Source organism: Pinus tabuliformis, chromosome 4_2 (genome assembly GCF_031772625.1).
Source record: "Pinus tabuliformis cultivar Carrire ecotype Pingquan chromosome 4_2, CPIR1, whole genome shotgun sequence".
Lineage (NCBI taxonomy): Eukaryota > Viridiplantae > Streptophyta > Pinopsida > Pinales > Pinaceae > Pinus > Pinus tabuliformis.
Window position 1 is genome coordinate 1,186,602,343 of NC_142304.1, and position 24,116 is coordinate 1,186,626,458.

At 39.8% G+C, this 24,116-nt stretch overlaps 1 protein-coding gene across 3 annotated transcripts in view; it reads left to right on the forward strand.

The window, feature by feature from the left end:
- Positions 1-394: 394 nt before the first annotated feature.
- The window catches only part of LOC149173922 (protein NO VEIN-like), a 252,536-nt gene continuing 228,814 nt past the window's right edge, over positions 395-24,116 (forward strand). The window contains exon 1 of one of the 3 annotated variants that reach the window (XM_089424786.1): positions 395-1,033. In XM_089424786.1, the coding sequence (XP_089280912.1) occupies positions 554-1,033 (480 nt within the window). In that variant the 5' untranslated portion in view covers positions 395-553. The remainder of the gene's footprint in view (positions 1,034-24,116) is intronic. The other 2 variants (XM_089424785.1, XM_089424787.1) reach the window with 2 other exon arrangements.

Consider the following 24,116-nt stretch of genomic DNA (forward strand, 5'->3'; position numbering starts at 1 on the left):
ATTCAAAAACTTTAAAAAACTCTCAAAATATTCGAATTTTACAAATTAAAAAACTTAAATTTATATTTACAAATTAAAAGACTTAAATTTATAATTATATAAAATTTACGAAAAAAAATCCACTAAAAAACCATTCCATTTCATTATGTATTAATAATAATGAACCATTATATATAAAATATTTAAATAAATTAAATATCCATAAGTTTTTGCTTAAAAATATCATCATCTCCCAAACAATTAAAATAGAAATTCCGGAATGTGAACCCTATGTTTGTAATTCCGGTTAAAGAAAACAAAATAAACCATATTTATTTTTTAATCAACGGTGATCATGTCCTAAAAATATCACATATATACACATGGGAGAAAATAAGACACTGAGCTATTTATTTAGTTTTGGTTACAGGGTATAAGTTAAAATTAAGTGTCTGCGGGGACAAATGTTCTAATTTCCCGCGACTTGGGGATGTCTGTCTAAGGGGTTTTAGCGGGGTTTAACAGCTGGTATAACTTCCTTCTGCTGTGATTCACATGCAGACAATTTGATAAAATGGCGGACCCGTATAATAATAGATTCGGCTACCAACAGTGCAGCCCCAGCTTTCCTCAGACGATTCCTGGTTTCAATCCCCGAACAACTCAGACAGTTCATGGCTTCAATCCCGGAATTCCTCAGACAGGGTTTGCTTTTAACAGTCCTCAACCTTGGCAATGGCAGCATCGGCAGCAACAGCAGTACTCTGGGGTTTCAAGCCCTTCTTCGTCGTATGTCAATAACGTCAATGCTACGGCAGCTCACAGTAGGCAGCGTGGAAGCGGTGACGTGATTGCTCGCGCCGACATTATAGCGCGAGCCGAGCACGCGGCCACCGCTGCGTACACGGGGTTTCTGTCGGCGGGAGAGAGTGTTACTGTTTGGGAACTCACTCAGTCAGTGCTGTCCACTCTCAAGGCTGATTCGTTGGAATCGTTAGGTTTGAGGGTTCAGGACATACCTTGCTTGTATAAGATCATTCTTTTGGAAGGGAAGGTGAGTACATTCTTTGAATTTTGCATTTTGTATTTGTCATCTAACACTTGCAATCATGAAACTGTAGTCCCATAGGAACGTGTTATGTTACTATTATTATTTTTTTAACTAATACAATAGAAACATGATTGGAGGAGTTGCATTATGTCGAAAATACTTCCTTGAGCTACGGTGGCAGGTTGATGTAGGGTAAATTTTAATTTTTGATTTTATCAGAGACTCTTCTTATCACACTGCAGACCTTCTTTTGCGCGTCTTCTTTGTTCTTACTAACTCACAGTTGCAAGATTTTAATATTTAATACTTATAGGTCCGCAATTTCTTATTTTATTTTTTACAGTCTTTGTCCACACAAAATTGGGATTGATCCCTCTCTACTCGGCCGTACTCTGCTTTGCAGTTTGCTACCACAAGAAGTTGTATTCAGTTTCCATTTGAGAAGAAAGTCATACCTACAGATATAGCATCCGTAAGCACGAGTAAGGAGTTCTCTTCCACTCCCAGAAAATCTTCTGGCCTCGCATCGTCTGACCTGCGATCACACTGTAAACTACAACTCTATATTGATTTCGTTTATGAACAAAATTGCAAACATCAATAAATACCCAACGAGTCACGATATGATCCCTTTAACTGTCAATTGTAATTGCTGGCAAAGTTTTTATATACCATGCTACGGTTTTCCTCCTCTGTGCCGAAGACAACTCTACAGTCCACGGCCACATGGCTAAATGCAATTGACCTTTACCCTGCTAATTGCTATAACCCACGACCACGATCTTTATCAACGATGAAAAGGGATTCCGCATCAAATGTCAAAATTGCCAAATTTTATTCAGCCATTTCACGGCTTTTATGCCTTCAACGATCTTGGTTCACCATTTATCCTTTCTTGACTTCAAAATGCATCCCTTCTCACAGATTTGGTACCATCATTCTGCCATTCAATTTTCTTAAACCCCGATTTCGAGTTCTCTTAGAATGCAACTATAAAAGTAAATGAGTTCCTTCTTGAGGCGAGATTTGTCCCTGCTCTTCGATGTTTTAACGCTGCCCTCTTTCATAAAGGAGAATGAAATCTATAGTCTAAAATTATGTGATTTGTCTTTTGTGGGCTATACGCTACAGGTCTACTCATTTTAATTACAAACGATTTACGTATTACCAATCTACTCATCCATAACCTAATCCGTCACATCAATCTATGTTTTAACGATTTAGGGTATTTATATAGAGAACTACTCAATTAGACAAGGAATTTTAGAATTCAATGAATTTCACAAAAACAGCAAGGGATGGGATTTCACAATTTTGATCAATCGAATAAAAAATATCTCATTTATTCCACAACATAACACAAAAATTGATATGGAGTCATAATAATGGTTCTCTGAAAAAAATTAATGAATCGAAAACTACAGATTTTATAAAACCCTTGTGCGTAAAATGCCTAGATTTCTTTTGGACTTCTTAGACTAAAAAAATTCCCCCTTCCCCCCTCCATGCAACAACAATTGAACTTAGACATGATAGAGGGAAGATGGCTCAGACTCACAAATTGGATCCACTTATCTTGGTGCTATACATGGATGATTTATTTCTCACAAGTGTATAGAGGCTCATAACAGGGTGCAAGGCAGATTTGGCTACATAATTTGAGATGGACATCAGGTTGATGCATTACTTCTTGGGGTTAGAGATATGACAAAGGTTAGTGTTGGAATATTCAGTGATATTGAGGTGGGGTGAATCAATATTAACAATTTTAAACTTCGAAAACTTGTAAATGCATCCACAAATATAAAGCAAAGCACATAAATATACAGAGCACATGGATTTTTACATGGAAGCTCAAAGTGGGAGAAGATTTGGCTATAAAATTTGAGATGAAGGACATCAGGTTGATGCATTACTTCTCGAGTTTAGAGATATGGCAAAGGTTAGTGTTGGAATATTTAGCAATACTGAGGGGGGATGAGTCAATATTAAAAATTTTTAACTTCAAAAACTTGTAAACGCATCCACAGATAAAACAAAACACATGAATATACAGAGCACATGGATTTTTACGTGGAAGCTCAAAGTTGGAGAAGATTTGGCTATAAAATTTGAGATGAAGGATATCGGGTTGATGCATTACTCCAAGGGGTTAGAGATATGGCAAAAGTTAGTGTTGGAATATTCAACAATACTGGGGGGGGGTGAATCAATATTAAGAATTTTTAACTTCAAAAACTTGTAAATGCATCCACAAATATAAAGCAAGGCACATAAATATATAGTGCACATGGATTTTTACGTGGAAGCTCAAAGTGGGAGAAAACCACAAAATTATTTTCTATATATAGAAAAGAGTACATTCAAATTTATCATCACCAACTGAAAGGAAGCACCAACTCCCTGGTTTATTAGAAACAATTGAAAGGAAGCACCAACTGAAAGGAAGCACCAACTCCCTGGTTTATTAGAAACAATTGAAAGGAAGCACCAACTCCCATATTTATTAGCACCAGTGTTTGTACAAGAGTCAATATTAGTCAAAGAAAGTTTGCCTTCCTAGCAGTTGCTCCTTTGTCCTTCACACAACCCCTTGGTTTCCCAAACACGACCTTCCCTCAACAAATGTTCTTTTAACTCGACCTTCTTATTAGCAGAAATCAACCTCAGCAAGCCCAAAACCAGGACTGAAATCTTCAAAAGTGTGCCAAAAATCCTTCCTAAACAAGCCAAAAAACCTTTCCAACATAAGCCAAAAACCCACAAAGTCTCCTCGAATCAAGTCCTCTTCACTTCTAGTTCATGAGGTATGAACCTTATACCTTCTTGTTTTTGCTTGTTTGAATATCTGAATTTTCTTGAGAGAATGACTTGAAATGCTCCTTCTTGCACCTATTTATAGTGCATTCGGGGTCTATATTGGGCCGACTTGCCCATTGGCTGGGCTGACTTGCCCATTTGCTGGACCGGCTTGTGCAATAGGCATAATGTATAGTGAAAATTTGAAAAGTCATTTCTCCAATTGTGAGGAGTTAGAGGGAGTGCCATATACAGTTGCAAATGTCTTAAATGTAAAAATTTCTGTTTTCCCACCCCGGTTTTCAGTTTCTCCTTATTTCTCCCATGTAGTTAAATGCCCATTCCCATAACCATACATTTAACAGACTGAAAAAAATAAATATTGCTGAAAACACAAATTCTGGAAATTTTTCAGAATGTTGGAAATTGCAGAATTAAAAATCAGCAATTAAAAACAGCCATTAAAACACATTAAAACACTGATATTTTTGGTCAACTTGACCCTGGAAAAACCCCCTACAACTCTTGGGGAAAACCAGTTTGAGAGCTCTTCTTTATTTCTGAAAATTGTCTTTTTACAGTGAGAATTATTCAGCAAAAAATCAGCAAGCAAATTTACAACTTATCTCCTTTCCCGTGCCTCACAGCAATCTGGAAATTACAGCAAACAGGACAGCAATAAATGCTGTACGACCTTCGTTTTGTGTGCAGAAAAATCAGCAAACTGCTCCTCGATTTTTGTGCAAAAATCTGCCTTTCACTATGTGCTGAATCAGCTGTACAAATCTGCTCAACTGCTGCCTTGGAATGTGTGCCAAGCTGCTGTCTCCTTCTCCTCCCTGCTCAGAAATTTCTCTTGCTTTCTTGCTCTCCTTCTCCCAATCTGCTCATGAAAGAATGAATGACCTTTTCCTCCTTTAATATAACTCCAAGTGACTTTTGGGTGATCCAAGTGACTTTTGGGTGATCTCTAAATCCAATGGCTGAAATAGATTTAGATCAATGGTTGAGATTAAATGCTCATTTAAATCTCACTTTCTATTTTTTAATTCACCCCACTTTAATAAAAACCCACTTAGTCATTTATTTCCAAAGTCACTTTTCCTTTCTAATTTTTCATTGACTTTATAAAAGTCACTTTAAAATTAGACTTAATAACTTTATCACTTAAAGTCACTTTTAAATTAGATTTAACTTTATAAAATTATAAAGTCACTTAAGGAGAAAAATTAAATTCTTTTGGACACTTTTCCCTAGGCCAAAGATCAAAGCCTAAGGGAACCACCTGTCCTCCGGTACCAAATTTCAACACTCCCTCTTACCGAGGAAGGTGTTCCTCACCACACCCATCTTGTCTCTGAAGTAGACATGCTTGCCCCGTGGTAAGGCTTTGGTAAGGATATCTGCAACCTGCTCATCAGTGGAAATATACTCAAGCTTCACAGCTCCCTTCTGAACATAGTCTCTGATGAAATGATATCTGATCCCGATATGCTTTGACCTGTCATGAAATACTGGATTCTCCGTGAGTTTAATGCAACTCTGATTATCACAGTAAATCACTGAAGGTCTCAACGGCTGACCAAATAAGCCAAACAACATCTTGCGAAGCCAGATGGCCTCACAACTAGCTAGACTAGCTGCCATATACTTTGCTTCCGCTGAACTCAGTGCTACTGACTGCTGCTTCCGGCTGAACCATGACACTACTGCTGAACCCAACCCAAAACAACACCCTGAAGTGCTCTTCCTATCAGAAGCACAACCTGCCCAATCAGAATCAGTGTATCCTGCCAATCTCACTCCATCTCCCTGCCTGTAGTTCAGACCATAATCCACTGTCCCCTGCAAGTACCGCAAAATGTGTTTTGCAGCCACCCAGTGAACCTTCCTAGGCTCACACATAAACTGACTCATCGTGTTGACTGCAAAACAGATATCTGGTCTAGTGTTGACCAAATACATCAAGGAACCAATCAGCTGCCTGTACAATGTGGGATCCACCAACTCGGAATCCGAAGCATGAAGCTTCTTCCAGTTGGTGATCATCGGTGTCGACATGGGTCTACAATCCTCCATGTGGAATCTGCTAAGGATGTCCACAATATACTTCCCCTGCCCCAGGAAGAAATGCCCCTCCTCCTGCCACACCTCCAAACCCAAAAAGTAATGCATCAAGCCGATGTCCTTCATCTCAAACTCCGCCGCAAGATCTCTCTTGCAGTGCTCTATGAGTCTCTCTGCACCTGTAATGATCAAGTCATCCACATACAACACCAAAATGAGAGGCTCCTCACCAATCACAATAAAGTAAAGGTTCGGATCTGCCTCACTCTTTGTGAAACCCATCCCCTGCAAGTATGCATCTATCCTGGAGTACCAAGCTCTGGGAGCTTGCTTCAGGCCATAAAGGGCCTTCTTCAATCTGCACACATGGGACTCCTTCCCATGCACCTCAAAGCCCTGTGGCTGCTCAATGTACACCTCCTCCTGTATGAAGCCATTGAGAAATGCGGTCTTCACATCCATCTGGTGGATCTTCCAACCCATCTCTGCTGCTATCGATATAATGGAGCGGATCGAAGTATATCGAGCCACGGGAGCGAAGGTCTCCTCATAATCAACTCCCTCTACCTGGGAGAACCCTCTAGCCACAAACCTCGCTTTGAATTTCTCAATGCTGCCATCTGCAGCATGCTTTACCTTGTAAAGCCATCTGGAAGTAACCACGGATTTGCCCTCAGGCCTCGGCACCACCTCCCAAACATCATTCTTCATGATAGAAGAATACTCCTCCTGCATGGCCTCTCTCCAGACCTGCTGGCTAGCTGCCTCCTCATAGCTAGACGGCTCAGAGTCAAGGATGCTGGTAACCATCGCCATATAACTACAAAACCTCTCAGGTGGTCTACTCTCTCTGACCGGCCTCTTCGGCTCAGCAACAGATGTGGCATCTCTCAAGGTGTCCTGAAGCCACTTGGGCTTCCTCTTCCCTGAGCATGCTTCTCCCATAGGAGAATGAAACTCCTCCTCCTCATCACCATCAGTAGCTTGAACTCCTGACTGTCTGTCTGCTGTCCTCCTGCTTGCCCCTGAACCTGTAGAAGCTGAGGTACCGTGTGAACTGTCCATCAGTGGACTCCCTAGTGAACTGCTCTGCATGCTGCCCGGAGCACCACCCCTCTGGCTCGATGAGCCACTGCTCACTGACGGACCTGACATCCTCATAGATGTACCTCCAGATCCTCCTGATCCCTGCCCACTGGATCCCTGCGACTGACTCAACTGCTGCTGAGGGTCTGGCTGATCCAGATACTCTAACTCCCGTGACCTCCTAAAGGCCCTGTCCTCCTCGAACTTCACATCCCGTCTGACAACAACTCTCCTCTGTGCAGGAATGTAAATCCGAAAGGCCTTTGAGGTCTCACTGTAGCCCACAAAGATACCCTTCTCTGCGGTGGGCTCTAGTTTGGCCCTCTTCTCCTTGGGTATATAGGAGTATGTAATGCATCCAAAGATATGAAGATGACCAAGATCAGGCTTCTTCCCAGAGAAAGCCTCCTCCGGAGTCATGTGCCCCAAGGCACGATGCGGACTCCTGTTCTGCAAGTAAACAGCTGTGTTGCAGGCCTCTGCCCACAAGAACAATGGCAACCCCTGATCATGTAACATAGCTTTGGCAGCCTCTATGATGGATCTGTTCTTCCTCTCCGCAACTCCGTTCTGCTGGGGGTTGTAAGGAACAGTGAACTCCCTCCTAATGCCTGCCTCCGCACAATAGTCAACAAACTCTCCAAGGGTGTACTCTCCTCCATTGTCCGACCTCAAGGACTTGATCTTTCGGCCTGTCTGTGTCTCCACAAGAGCTCTGAACTCCTGAAACCGCTTGAAGACCTCACTCTTGGTCTTCAAGAAATAAATCCAGGTCCTCCTGGAGTGATCATCAATGAATAAAACATAGTACTCATACCCACTCAAGGAAACATGAGACATCCGACCGCTCACATCGGAATGAATCAAATCAAGTATCCCCGTCGCTCTGCTGTCATTGCTGGGAAAAGGGGATTTGGCAAATTTGCCCATCGCACAACCTCTGCAAGTATCAAAGTGATCAGTACTGAAATCTGGCACACCTGTAGTGATCTCCCGCAATGTCCTCAAGGCTCCATGATACATATGTCCCATCCTGCGGTGCCAAATCTCACACAGCTCAGAACTGCTAGCTCTGCTGTCGGTACTACTGCTCAATGCCAAAAGGGGCTGAAATGCAAACTTGTACACCTTTGCATGGCGTACACCTATCACTCTAGCTGAATCAGCTGGAGTGTCCCTGGGATACATCAACACCTGTCCTCCCCTGAACAGTACGTCATATCCTCTGTCCTCCAAAGCTGAGACGGATATGAGGTTCTTCCTCATCCCTGGCACATAAAGAACCTCTGACACCTTCAAGGGAGGTTTGGACTCCCTCTGAAATGTCACTGTCCCCACCCCGACTGCTCTAACAACTCTGTCATCACCGAGTACTACCTCAATATCAGTACCACTCTCTGAAAGCTCTGAGAAGTACTCACGGACTCCTGTCATGTGACATGAAGCCCCACTGTCCACATACCAAATACCTGTAGATGCTCCGCTAATCGAGGGAAAAGCATGCTCCCTCTGAACCTGTGTGGCAGGTGATCCTGCACTAGAGGACTCACATGTAGTGAACGCAAACTCCCGGTCAAAACGACCTGCAAAGTCCTCAATCTCAGCTGAAGCTGCCACGTCCTGGTTCTTTCCCTTCTTCTTCTTCTTCTCCGGACACACAACTGCATAGTGTCCCATCTTTTGACAATTCCAACACTTCACCTTGGAATAGTCCTTCTGTGTGTTCCCCGGTTTACCTTTACCTTTGCCTTTGCCCCCACCACTGCTTGTGGAAGCCTGCTTCTTCCCTTTGCCTTTCTTGCCTCCTGCCACCAGTGCTACATCCTCATCCTGCTCAACTGGCTTGGCTGCCCCAAGCTGTCCTTTCCTGATCTCTGTCTGAATGCAATCATTCCAAAACCTCTCCCATGTGGGAAGGGTCTCACGTGCACAAACCCCATCAGCAAAGTTCAACCATGAACGGGGGAGGCCATTCACTGCAATACGCACCAACTCAGTGGATGGAATGGCCTCTCCAATCGCTGCCAACTCATCTCTCACATTGGTAATCTTTGTGAGATATCCAGCTGCACTATCATTACCCATCTTAATGTTCTTCAGCTTCTCCTTCAGGACCATCTTCCGGTTCTCATTGGTACTCTGGTAGAGATTGGACAATGCTGTCCACATCTCATGGGCATTGCTCTTTCCTCTCACATGAGGAATGCAATGGTCTTTGATTCCGTCTAGAATCAGCCTCTTACCCTTATTGTTCTTCTTTTTATACTCAGCCAACTGAGTAACATCAGTGGGCACAACAACAGGGTTCTGTGCGGTATGCACCATGATATCCCAGACTTCTGCCTCCTCAAAGATACTCTGCATTCTCTCCTTCCAAACGCTGTAATTTATATGCCCATCCAGCCTATCCTCCACCCTCAATCCCAATGACATCCTGCTGTCCTAAAACTGAAAAATAGCACTGCTGTAGTAAAGATAAAACTGCTGTTTATGAAAAAATCAGCTTGCTGGAATTTTCTGAGTGAAAAATCAGCAACTGTAATTTTTCCTTTTGCTGTCCCAAACTGCCCTTCAGCACTCAAGCTCCGATACCATGTAAAAATTTCTGTTTTCCCACCCCGGTTTTCAGTTTCTCCTTATTTCTCCCATGTAGTTAAATGCCCATTCCCATAACCATACATTTAACAGACTGAAAAAAATAAATATTGCTGAAAACACAAATTCTGGAAATTTTTCAGAATGCTGGAAATTGCAGAATTAAAAATCAGCAATTAAAAACAGCGATTAAAACACATTAAAACACTGATATTTTTGGTCAACTTGACCCTGGAAAAACCCCCTACAACTCTTGGGGAAAACCAGTTTGAGAGCTCTTCTTTATTTCTGAAAATTGTCTTTTTACAGTGAGAATTATTCAGCAAAAAATCAGCAAGCAAATTTACAACTTATCTCCTTTCCCGTGCCTCACAGCAATCTGGAAATTACAGCAAACAGGACAGCAATAAATGCTGTACGACCTCCGTTTTGTGTGCAGAAAAATCAGCAAACTGCTCCTCGATTTTTGTGCAAAAATCTGCCTTTCACTATGTGCTGAATCAGCTGTACAAATCTGCTCAACTGCTGCCTTGGAATGTGTGCCAAGCTGCTGTCTCCTTCTCCTCCCTGCTCAGAAATCTCTCTTGCTCTCTTGCTCTCCTTCTCCCAATCTGCTCATGAAAGAATGAATGACCTTTTCCTCCTTTAATATAACTCCAAGTGACTTTTGGGTGATCCAAGTGACTTTTGGGTGATCTCTAAATCCAATGGCTGAAATAGATTTAGATCAATGGTTGAGATTAAATGCTCATTTAAATCTCACTTTCTATTTTTTAATTCACCCCACTTTAATAAAGACCCACTTAGTCATTTATTTCCAAAGTCACTTTTCCTTTCTAATTTTTCATTGACTTTATAAAAGTCACTTTAAAATTAGACTTAATAACTTTATCACTTAAAGTCACTTTTAAATTAGATTTAACTTTATAAAATTATAAAGTCACTTTAGGAGAAAAATTAAATTCTTTTGGACACTTTTCCCTAGGCCAAAGATCAAAGCCTAAGGGAACCACCTGTCCTCCGGTACCAAATTTCAACATTAAAATAAGCTTTCCAACCATATATGTTATGTTTCAACAGCTAGGAGAGATCTTCCTTGGTCAAGAGAAGTGGGAAGTGGAGATTCTTGAGTGTAGATTCCCACAATTAGTTGAATTGACGATAGTATTAACTAGGGATGTATTTATAATGACTATTTATATGCTCTCATGTTGACAAGTTTCTCTAAGAAAAAGGTTATAACAAATCCAATTACCATGATTGGGTCAACAATTGTGACACATGTAAAACAAGTTACCATAATCTTGATCGACAATGTAGAAAATTTTGGGTATATTGGTAGCCTTCACATGTTTTAAGATTTTTGCATGTTTTTCATTTCCACAGTTCCAAATTAGAAGTTTGATATATAACTTGAATGCAATTTAAATGAAACACATTTTAGCTACCTCTACATTTAGTTTCAGCTGATACAAGTAAGGAAATACAAGCAGACACATACAAGTTGTACACACTTGGCTTTGGTCAACTGACCCTGGAAAAAACCACAAGGAGAAAACCAATCTTCAAGGAGGATTTTATTTTGCTTCTAGAGAAATTTATTACAACATTAAATACACAAGAGATTCAACTTATCTGTTAATTTTTGAGTTAACATGTTCTTTGCTTGGGTTAGTTACTTCATTAATCCATCATCCCATTATTATTTCCATTAATCCATTAGCAATCACATCAACCATTATCATATGACAACTGATGAAAGAACATCAAGCATAAATGCAGAAGACAAGCCAAGACAAGAGGACACCAGATTTGGCGAATCCTAGGGAAAAAACCTAAGATGGGGAAAACCCTTTGATCAATTCTTCTTATTATTATATCAAAATGTTCAGCAAAGAGAGAGAGTACAAAAGTCAAAATTGACTTGCCAAATCGAAGTCAAAACAACCTTGTCAAATCTGTAGTCAACAACAGTCAAAATCTGCCCTAACTAGAAAGTCAACAACAGGTTAAAGTAGCAACAAACTGTTCTCAATGTAGTTTGGTCATACCTAGTCAAACTCAAGCTTCAAAGGTGGTCAAAGCAACCCAAAATCGACACGAAAACAATGGTCAAACTTGGTCAAACTTTGTGGTCAATTCTGCGGTCAACCCTACAATTGGATTATAGTCAAAGTCAACAAAATGCCTCTTGGGCTTCATGAGCCTACATGATGGTGTAGCTGACCTTGACAATTTGCACATGTGAGGGCATAAATTCAAAAGCACATTTATGCTCATCCAAACTTGATGATCTTTAGGTCGATTTTGGTCTTCTCGAAAAGAGGAATTCAATGCAATAATCATCTCCATCAAATGAGCTTTCCAAAGTGGAATTTGGCTCTAGTTGCCAATTTTAACACTCCCTCTCAGCTAGGGAGAATTCCACCTGCCAATCCATCGTGCCATCATGAACTATCTATGCATCTCATCTCAACTTTGCTGAACAATGATGTAATAATGAAGAAGAATTGATTGAGAGTGAGTCACAAGACCTTGCCACTCTCCACTGACAACAGTCAGTCCAGGGGTAGAACCCTAATCAGACTTGGTCCCAAATCAAGTTGTCGAACACCATGCATCCTAGACATAGGGAGTACGATAGTACATGATGTGTCCATTTGTAGTGTCATGGTTCCTATCCACTTTTCCCAACTCGTTGGTCAGATGAGAGGTACTTCCTATGTGTCTCGGACTACATGAGTAGGATGATGTTGGGGCAACAACAGGGAAAAAATAAATCACATCCTGCTCACAACCACACGTAAGGAAAGGATAGACCACATCCTACGCGCATGCAAACCAACGAGAGTAGGGAAAGGATGAACTGCGTCCTACATGCATGCCAACCAACAATCGGAGGAAGGATCTTACAAGTTACACGCGGGGAAAGGAAGAATCACGTCCCATTGACATGTCAACCATCCCAGAGCTCAATGTTCAACCGAGACCCTCCTAGTAGGGTCTATCCACGTCTCCCGGCCTCTCTCTGAAGAAAGATAATTTTGACCTTACCAAGAGTCTATGTAAGGATGACAATAATCTGTGCATCCAACACACAATGATGGAGCTGGGTAGCTCTCCATTGTACCATATCAAAATAAAGCGGTACCCAATGCTTGGAGCTGTTGTGGAACATGGATTCTCTAAAAAATGAATCCCACTCAAGAATATCGCAATACACAGCGGTGGTTACTAACACGTGCTCAAATGGCTCACTGAAGAGCTTCCTCAACAAAATGGCTTCATAATAAGACATACTTGTTGCTATATACATTCAGCCTCAATAGTGCTTCCAGAGCAACCGAATCAAGAGATAGCACTAGATGTGTTATTTCCATCCATCACACTTGCAACATCAAAATATTCATGGAATCTTAGATTCTAGCAGTGTACCTCAGATTATAGATAATAGAATCACATAGATATCTCAATAAGCAGTTATCCAATATATGAGGCTCATCCATAGATCGACTCAGAGTCTTCATAGCGAGGCATATCATTGATAGGGTGTTTATCAAGAACACCAGGGATCCCATAAGATATACATATGTAAACCAAAAACTTCTCTATCTGATCGAACCTTTATGTGCAAGGAATAGTGCATTAAGGCTAGGTCTTCCATCTTGACTTTAAAAGTAAACTTCCTCTTACATTGATAAACAAGAGGTTCATCAAGCATACATCATCAATAGTTGTATCTTTACAATCCAATCAACATGGCTTGTCCATAACTCCCTCTAAATATAGAGAAAGTGACCTTGCCAAAACATAATCATCGAGCCACCTGTAACCTGTCCCTTTTCTTGCTACAGACCCTTAGGTCCATGTGCCAAAGTCATCAATCATAATCATGCAGCTTCCATGCAACCTCTCAAGTAATAGGGATATATCAAGGCATCATCAAAGTCATCACAATCATAATCAACTGCCATGATTTTCCTTCATCAATAAACATCGGGCAAGAAGAGTCATCAGGTCATACTGCCAGGGATTCTATAGCTCCCTTTGAAGCCTTGCTTCACGTGATCATCTAGCTTTCAATCATGAGCTTCTCATGCAAGGGATGAGACTTTCCTTGAGGCAACTGCAACAACAAACTTCTAGGAAGATTGCATTAGATCAGAGAGTATACGTTGAAGAATCATCATGGTCCTTCTTCAACCAAAGTGAAGAAATCCTCCCATGAGGTTGTACCAAAACAACTGCATTATCCTTCATTGCTAGACGACTGTAACCAACGCATTAAATCACCCAATCCATGATGAGGAGGGGTCCTTTGCATCCATGCATTCATATTCATAAGACCATCCTTCATAAGATCCTAACACAACGCATCAAAGTGCCTAATGACCCAATCAAGATGCCAAAATTAGGGTCCTCACAGTTCCCTCTAATCATTGTGCTTGCCAAGACATAGGATCTACCATGCACATTCTTCTTCCAATGCTTTCTTCATGAGGCACCTGCAATAGTCATAAACAAACACTACCAAGCACAATATGTGATCATAAAAGCATGAGATACGATATAGGGTTTTCATACACTAATGGAGGATGGAATTCAAAACATCATCCTCATCAATCATACCCTAGAATCCACAAACCCTAAAAATCAAAAGAAAGGGTTTCTTATGAGGGAACATAATAGGGTTAGGGTTTCATATGTGAGCTAGGGTTTTCCATGAGCCATCTAGGGTTCTTATTCAAATCAAACCCTCCATCAAAAGACCCTTTAAACAAATAAAAAAAATAAATGCATTACACGTACCTTGAGAGATACCATACCTCTGATTTTACGTTCATACGGCTGCTACAGGGGTCTGCTCCAAAGTGCCTTGCACTTCTTCTATCTGCCAGACTTTCAAGGGTACTATCATCCTTATCCAAAGGTGCCAACATAAAGGAGCTGCATACTTTTCTTAGATGAACTTCCTTTGCTTCAGCTGCTAGACAAAAATAGGATCACATGGAGGGCTACCACTAAACCTTCTCAAAATCACATCAGCTGCTAGATAATGAGCAGCTTAGTCAACAATATGACATTATGGAGGGATTTTACTATTCTTCAAAAATCATTTTCAAATTGATGTCTAAAGAGACCATCCCTTCTCATAACTGCATCCTCTATTTTCATTGACTTCAGGGCACCTTTTATGAAGGCTTCAAAGACATGAATATATATTCCTTATTGATTTGCAAGTCGGCTTCAATGGAACTGGCTTATAACACTTGTGTGTATATATATATATATATGTGCTTGTAACAATGATAAGGACTCAGCCTCTTCTTCTATACACAAAATAGGGTTCCTTGATTTTACTGATATGGATGACATAGGATGCCCACTGATTGTCTTTTTAAGGCTACAATTCATACCTTGCAAACATATGCATACAAGATCTCGGCTTCCTTAAATTATGGAGGACCTTAGAACTGTCCTTTATAATGTTGTGCCTCTAATTCCAGGACAAGTCCTCCTCAAGATGACTGATAGGATACCACCCTTCTAGCTGTAAATGAAGTCACCTTTTAGGGCCTCATAGTCCAGTGACCACAATGTATCAAAGTCCACACAACTGCCAATTTCTTTTTTAAATGATTAGGGAATTTAACTCTCTTTAGAACGATGGGAATTACAAACTGATAACAAGGATGCACTGTCAACAGCAGCAGAAGCAAAAATCCCTTCAATTCTACTTGAGCAAAGAAGTCCTCCATAATTGGTTCAGACAAAGGGCAGAAATACCTTGTTTATAGTTAGAATCAAGCCTTCAAAGTAATGTACAAATATGCCATGAATTGATCCACATTAAATTCCTCAGCGTAGACAGGGAACTTAATAACATGGTTTGAAGGCTGCTGTGGGTCAATTTCAAATGCTTTCACTTTGAAGAATAACACAGTGAAAAACTCTCCAATAAGGTCACAGAACTTAACACTGTAGCTAAGTTACCAGGATTCGGATTCGGATACAGATACGCCAACTTTTTGAAAAGCCAGGATCAGGATATGACAAGGAAACGACAAATATAAAATATTTTATAATTATTAAATTTAAATTTATATAAAAATAAAAATAAAATAGAAATAGAAACACATTTTTTTAAATATATAATTTTTAGTACTTATCAAAATAATTATTATAAGAATAATATCAAAATTAATGTATCATTTATAAATATAAATATAATTTGATTATATAAAAATATTTAAATTATATATATATATATATATATATATATATATTCTTGAAAAAATTATTAATTTAATCAAAATTAATGTATCATTTATAAATATAATTTAATTATATAAAAATATTTAAATTTTAAATGTATATATTTTTATATAATATTTAATTTTTTTTAGTAATTTAATAATATTAAAATTAATACATCATTTATAAATATTTAAACTTTAATTCATAGTTATTATATTTATATTAAATGGTTGTGAAACTTAATTTATGAAAGTTACTTTTTTACACTTCAAAAAAATTTAAAATTTAATTAAAATATCTAAATGAATGTTTGGTGGCTTACCATATATGCATTAAAGCTTATAATAAGGAAAAAGTAACTAGCGGCAAACTAGAATAATAAAAATAATTTATTATTCGCACTTTTGATTTTTTTCATTTTGGTTGATGCTTAATTTTCTAGTTTCACTGACACCAGTTAATAGTTCATTTATTAACCCGATAATGGTTTATTATTCCCTTTTCTGATTTTTATTTATTTATTTATTTATTTTTATTTTTTATTCGCATTTTAGTTGACGTTGAATTATCCAGTTCCGCTGATGCTAGCTGAATAATTCATTTATTGACACATATTATCGGGTTATCCATTAACTCGTCCGCATATTTTTTCATTCTGATGTTTGCGCTGACGTCTGCTTTAGACGTTGATGTCTGACAACTTAACCCACCGAGCGATGTTGGGGGCGGATCTCCTCGTATCCGGATCCGAATCCGTCTCCGATCCGGGGATCTGCGGATCTAGCCCTTTGGCCTGGCGGATCCAGTAACATAGCACTGTAGTTTTAGGCCATGGTTCTTTATATGCCTTGAATTACCACAGGCCTCCTAGAGGGCCAAAGTCTTGTCAAAAGGAGCCGCACTAGTCTCAAGTGTTTGCAACCTTTATGCATGCCATAAACCATAAAATAGTGCGAATACTCTGCCTAGATTACTGCCCTACCACAGGGCCGAGAATCCTCCATTGGTGGTCAATCAAAGGTTCAAATCCCACAACCAACACAACCCTAAGCCCAACAAAAAAGACAAAATTGTGCCATAGATGACCTTGGCTGAGGCCGAGTAGCCTCAGACAGTCTGCTCCTTCAGCGAGTGACCTAAACAGAAAACAAGAGAAAAAAAATTCCAATCTTCCATAGTAGATTCGCTGCTACACAAGGACACAATACCTTAGAAATTAATTCACAGAAGAGTGCGTCAGATCAACACATTCTTAAAAAAAACCTCTTCATAGACTTCTTATCATGATAGGTAGCTTAGCTGTTAAAGGAGGACTTTAGCATCTTTAGATTTGATTAATGGCCTTCATGAGCTATTTAGCCCAACTCTTGCATATACCCAGACTTGCATTATTTTTCGAGACCTATCATGTTTTCTAGGGCTTGTAACAAGACACTTCAAATGCATTAGCAATCCACTGCTTTATCTTGTCTTCAGGGAATTTTGACAACATCTCTTAATGATTGCATTCCTCCTCTTGCTTGGGCTTGACCTCACCTAGCTCTGATTGCATGCTAATTTTTGAGTTAACATGTTCTTTGCTGGGGTCAGTTACTTCATTGATCCATTAGCCCATTATTAATTCCATTAAACCATTAGCATCACATTAACCATTATCACATGACAGTAACTGGTGAAAGAACATCAAACATAAATGCAGAAGACAAGCCAAGACAAGAGGACACAAGATTTGGTGAATGCTAGGGAAAAACCCCAAGATGGGGGAAAACCCTTTGATCAATTCTTCTTATTATTATATCAAAATGTTCAGCAGAGAGAGAGTACAAAAGTCAAAATTAACTTGCCAAATTGACGTCAAAACAACCCTGTCAAATCTGCAGTCCACAACAGTCAAAATCTGCCATAACCAGAAAGTCAATGGCAAGTTAAAGTAGCAGCAAACTGGCCTCAATGCAGCTCATTCATACCCAGTCAAACTCGACCTTCAAAAGTGGTCAAAGACAGCCCAAAACAGACATGAAAACAGTGGTCAAACTCTGTGTTCAACTCTGCAATTGGACTGTAGTCAAAGTCAACAAAATGCTGCGGTTCCTGTGCCAATAGATGCGGCTTGCAAAAAAATGAAATTCTGGCACAAAAACCACAGTCAAAGGAGGCCAAACGACCCCTGGTCAATGCTGGTAAAACATGCAACTGTCTCTGAAATTTCAGCCCTGTAATTCGTCCTGCAATTTATCTTTCTGCTGCCACACTTGTGAGGAACAAATATGCCCAATAAGTTGTACGAACCAATTAGAGAAGGAGAGAGATTATTGTGTGAGTGAGTGAAGTGCCAAATGAGGTTGGAGGTCTCTTTTATTTATATAAATCATTGAGGGTGAAGTGGCATGTCTCTTGGCATTCATGAGTCTACATGATGATGTGGGCCACCTTGACAATTTGCACATGTGAGGGTATAAATTGAAAAACACATTTCTGCTTATCCAAATTTGATGATCTTTAGGTCGATTTTTGTCCTCTCGAAAAGAGGAATTCAATGCAATAATCATCTTCATCAAATGCACTGTTCCAAGTGGAATTTGGCCCTAGTTGCCAATTTTATCATTATCTCTTCCGTTGAAGAAGTGCCACAGAGGTCCTCATTGAACTAAGTTTTTGGGCTGATATTTTAAACCCACAATTTGCCCTTCTCTAGCCAAAAATTTGACCTCTTTTACAACTCCTTTAATGCTAGAAATCAAGCCACAAAATAGTCAACTCTCTGCCTGGAAACACAACCTTTCTGAGTTGAAGAATACACCCAAAACACCTTGAATACAGTGCAGATAGGGCCTAAAAGAACTTGCTGGGAATCTGGAGTATTCTAGGCCCGCTCACCCAGAATTTTCAGGCTTCTCTGCTCCTGAAATTTTGGCCTAATATCAGCCTCGAAATCACCACCAAACTCGTCCTAACTGAGTCAGATAACCAACATAAACTTCAACCTATATTCAGCCTGAAAATGACCCTAACTTCTCCTTGATTATCACCCCTGAAATTTTCAGGCTACCCTCCTAGATTTTTGCTCCCGAAATTTTTGGGATGCTCCTAAATTTTTGGTGCTTGGCCTCTCTGTTAGTAAATGCAGGCATGAAGGTGACTATTCTTTGTTGTGAGATAACTTCTCCTTCTGCAAATCTCTGCTCTCCTTCCCAATCTCTCTTTCTCTCAAATGCACATGAGATAATGAGCCTTCTCTTGCTGTATGCTGTTCTTCCTTGCTGCAATCTGAGCCTTCTTGAGCAACTCCTTGCTCTCCTACGGTCTTCTCAAGTTCTTGTGAGAAGAATAAACGAGAAAATCCTTTTTTCTTTTCCTTTTGTCTTTCTTTTGTGAGGGAAACCTAACCCTAGAGATCTAATGGCTGAGATTAAATCTCAGCTCATTAGATCAAGGGTAGAGATTAAGTCCCCCACTTGACCTCTTTCTCATGTTGACCCCCTCAGTTAAAACACTTCTAGGCACCTTTTTAATGTTATGTACCTTGTGCACTTTTTCTCTCATAAAGTGACTTTTAAAACATAAATGTCACTTAATAAGATAAGATGAACTTAGTACTTTACACATAAAGTCCTTTTAATACACATGTGACTTTAATAAATTAAAGTACCTAGTACATATCTCATAAAAAATACTTTAGTTCTGTGACATTAAACTCATATTGTCAATAGACAAAACGATTATTAATGTCTTCCTAGGCCAAAAGGATAAATGCATAGGAAACACTTCCTTCACACCATTTTTCTCAACACTCCCTCTTATCGAGGAAAGTTGTTTCCCACCACTCCATCTTTATCTCTGAATTGGATATGCTCTCCCCTTGGTACCATCCTGTCACCCACTACTTTCTCCACATCACCACCTAATCTATTTGGTGGTCTACTCTCCTTCATTGCCTTATGTGCTTTCTTCAAGGTACCATAAAGCCTTTCTGACCTTCTCCTTCTTGAAGAAGTCTCCTGCACAAGTGTGGGAGTCTCATCTCCATTCCCTGACACTTGTGGTCTTAATGGAGATGCCCTTTGGCTTGTACTGATCCTGCACCCAAAGTTCCTGCACTTTGAGATCCTACACTCTGAGATCCTGCACTTAGATATCTTGCACTTTGTGTACCTGTCACCCCAAATGCCAATAGTCCTCCTGACCTCTGTGTACGAGTACCAATGGACCCTGAAATTTGTAGCGTGCTTCTCTGCCCAAGAGCCTGTTGTTCTACACGGTCATACTCTTGTGACCTCATGGTCCTAGAAGGTTGAAACATGAACCTGTAAAATCTCCCCTCGCAGACACCAATCACTCTAACAGATGCTATGCTAGATCCCATGGGATAGATCAACACCTGTCCATCCTGAAACAACACAACATATCCCTTGTCCTCAATATAGGAAACTGATATCAGGTTCCTCCTCAACCTCGGTACATAAAGGAACTTCGTCACATCCAGAGGTTGCAATGACCCCCTCTGAAAGGATATAGTCCCCACTCCAGCCACTTTGACCCTAGTGTCATCTCCAAGCACCACCTCTAAGTCTATACCCTCTGTAAGACTCGTAAAGTGCTCCCTCACTCCAGTCATATGGCTAGATACTCCATTGTCTCTAAGCTAGACACTCGTGGATATAACACTAGTGGCTAAGCTCACCATCAATGCAAACTCTGTATCAAACCTAGAGGCGAACTCCCCCACCTCGACTAATGTTTCCACATCCTTCTTCTTTCCTTTTTCTCGGGACACTTGGATGCATAGTGACCCATCTTGCCACAAGTAAAGCATTTCACTTTGCTCATGTCCTTCTCAGACTTCTCTTCTCCCTTCTGTTGCTTGGCCCCACTCGTGAACCCTTGCTTCTTATTCTCCTCATCACCTGCCACACCACTCTGGTTGCTCTTCTTTACACTCATCTTGGTCTCCTCCTAGATGAAATCATCCCACAGCCTCCTCCAGTCTTGAAAGTGCCTCTGGTTGCTCTTCTTTATACTCGTCTTGGTCTCCTCCTAGATGAAATCATCCCACAGCCTCCTGCAGTCTTGAAAGTGCTCTCCGACCACAATGCCATGTATGAATCTATCCCACTTCTCTGAGAAACCATCTAGTGCAATATTGACCAAGTGGTCTTTAGGAATAGCCTTAGTAATCTTGATCCTTCCCTTGTGAGATCTTGGTGAGATATGAGGTCATACTGTCGGTCTTGGTCATCTTTTTGCTTCTTAGGTTTTGCCTCAACACCATTTCACTATTCCCATTGGAACTTTAATGTAATGTGATAAGATACTCCCACATCTCGTAGGCAAATCTCATCCTGATCACAGAAGGAAATAGGTGGTCTCCGATGGCATCGAGAATGATTCTCTTTGCTTTTACATTCTTCTTGTTGAACTCAATCAACTAAAGATGATCTGTATGAGGTTGCACGACTTTCTCCACAATGTCCAATACCTCAAACAAAAGTTTCATCCTCTCCTTCCAAGAGCAAAATTTTCTGCCCCTACCAGTCTGTCCTCCACCCTTTATACCAGTCGCCATGATCCTCAATTATTGGGTGTGTGTTATATTCTTTCCATGACTAGAAACACATAGTGCGGGGGTCATAGGGGGCGGCAGCCCCCCTTGTTGGGGTGTTTGCAGGGGGGCAGTAGCCCCTCTGCATAGGGTCCAGGGCAACACCTCGAGATTTTTTGTTGTTGTTTATGTGAACCCAATAATAGTTGGGCGGACCCAAGGATGGGGACCAGACCCAAAGATAGTGGGCAGACGTACCCATGGTTTTGTGCATGGGTTTTGCATATGGTTTTGGACCTTCTGGTTTTCTGCCCATGGTAATTTGTAGATCCGGTCAAGGGATCTATGGTTATGTTCTAATCCATGATTAATGGATTGGGGTTTATGAATGCTTCAACATGTATATGTATGTATTGTAACATTGAAAGGAATATAATGAAAAATCAATTTGGTAGTCCCGATTTTTGGATCTAGAGAAAAATCTCTGTGAATATTTGTTTTATGTTCTCGCCATTATATATTTTTTCTGTTTTAAGAATTTGTTTTCAGGTAATTTTTGTGCAGGGTTAAAACCTACAACAACCAAAGGAATATAATGAAAAATCAATTTGGTAGTCCCGATTTTTGGATCTAGAGAAAAATCTCTGTGAATATTTGTTTTATGTTCTCGCCATTATATATTTTTTCTGTTTTAAGAATTTGTTTTTAGGTAATTTTTGTGCAGGGTTAAAACCTACAACAACCAACACAAAATTTCAGATCTATCACAGATCTGTCACTAGGCAACCTCCCTTTCTCTCAACCAGCAGTCCTTTGGGTTTCAAAAGATGGTTTTAGGCTGGCTGTTCTCTTCTATCAGCAAAAAATTCCACAGATCTAAAGGCTCCTTTCTCTAACCTAGAGCTTGAAACGCTTTGATACCATGTAGAAAATTTTGGGTATACTGGTAGCCTTCACAGGTTTCAAGATTTTTGCATGATTTTCATTCCCATGGTCCCAAATTAGAAGTCTGATATATAATTTGAATGTAATTTAAATAAAACACATTTTAGCTACCTTTACATTTAGTCTTTAAGGAGGCTTCACAGGTTTCAAGATTTTTGCATGATTTTCATTCCCATGGTCCCAAATTAGAAGTCTGATATATAACTTGAATGTAATTTAAATAAAGCACATTTTAGCTACCTTTACATTTAGTCTTTAAGGAGGATTTATTTTGCTTCTAGAGAAATTTCTTACAACATTAAATACACAAGAGATTCAACTTATCTCCTCCCTTAAAAAAGTGCCACAGAGGTCCTCATTCAACTAAGTTTTTGGACTGATATTTTAAACCCAGAGTCTGCCCTTCTAGCTGAAATTTTGACCTGTTTTACAACTCCTTCAATGTTAGAAATCAGAGCACAAAACAATCAACTCTTTGCCTGGAAACACAGTCTTTTTGAGCCAAAGAATATGCCCAAAACACCTTGAATACAGTGTAGATAGGGCCTTAAAGAACTCGTTGGAATCTAGAGTATTATGGGCCTGCTCACCCAGAATTTTCAGGCCTATCCGCTTCTGAAATTTTGGCCTAATCTCGGCCTCAAAATCACCACTAAACTTGGCGTAACTTAGATAACCAACATAACCTTCAGCCTATATTCAGCCTGAAAACCTCTGCTAACTCAACCTAGCTTCTTCTTGATTTCCACCCTCGAAATTTTCGGGCCACCCTCCTAGATTTCTGCTCTTGAAAATTTTCGGGCTGCTCCTCCTAAATTTTCGGTGCATGGCCTCTCTGTTAGTTAGCAGGTGCGAAGGTGACTATTCTTTGCTGTGAGATACCTTCTCCTTTTGCAAATATCTGCTCTCATTCCCAAGCTCTATTTCTCTCAAATGCACATGAGATAACGAGCCTTCTCTTGCTGTATGCTGCTCTTCTTTGCTACAATTTGAGCCTTCTTGAGCACCACCTTGCTCTTCTATGTTCTCCTAGAGTCCTTGTGAGAAGAATAACTGAGAAAATCCTTTTCCTTTTCCTTTTGTCTTTCTTTTGTGAGGGAAACCTAACCCTAGAGATTTAATGTCTGAGATTCAATCTCAGCTCATTAGTCAGGATTTGAGATCAAGTCCCCCACATGACCCCTTTCTCATGTTAAACCCCTCACTTAAAACACTCCTAGGCACCTTTTTAATGTTACGTACCTTGTGCACTTTTTACTCATAAAATGACTTTTAAAACATAAAAATCACTTTAATAACATAAAGTGAACTAAGTACTTTACACATAAAGTCACTTTAATACACATGCGACTTTAATAAATTAAAGTACCTAATACATATCTCATAAAAAATACTTTAGCTCCTTGCTATTAATTAAACTCATGATGTCAATAGACAAAAGGATTATTAATATGTTTTCTTAGGCCGAAGGGATAAATGCCTAGGAAACACTTGATACCATTTTTCTCCACAAACAATTGTAACACATGGTAAATCAATGACATCAACAGGTCACCACAATTTGGTCAACAACTATGGCACATGGAAACTTGATAACATCAACCAATTACCATTATCTGGTCAGACAACTTTGACACATGGCAAGTCAAAAACATCAATAATTTACCATAATTCGGGTCAGTACCTCAGACCTATGGTATTTCCTCATCATACTTCAGGTTAGTACTTTAGACACATGGTACATCATTTAGCATCAACTAGTCACCATAATTCGGGTCGGTACCTAACACATGGTAT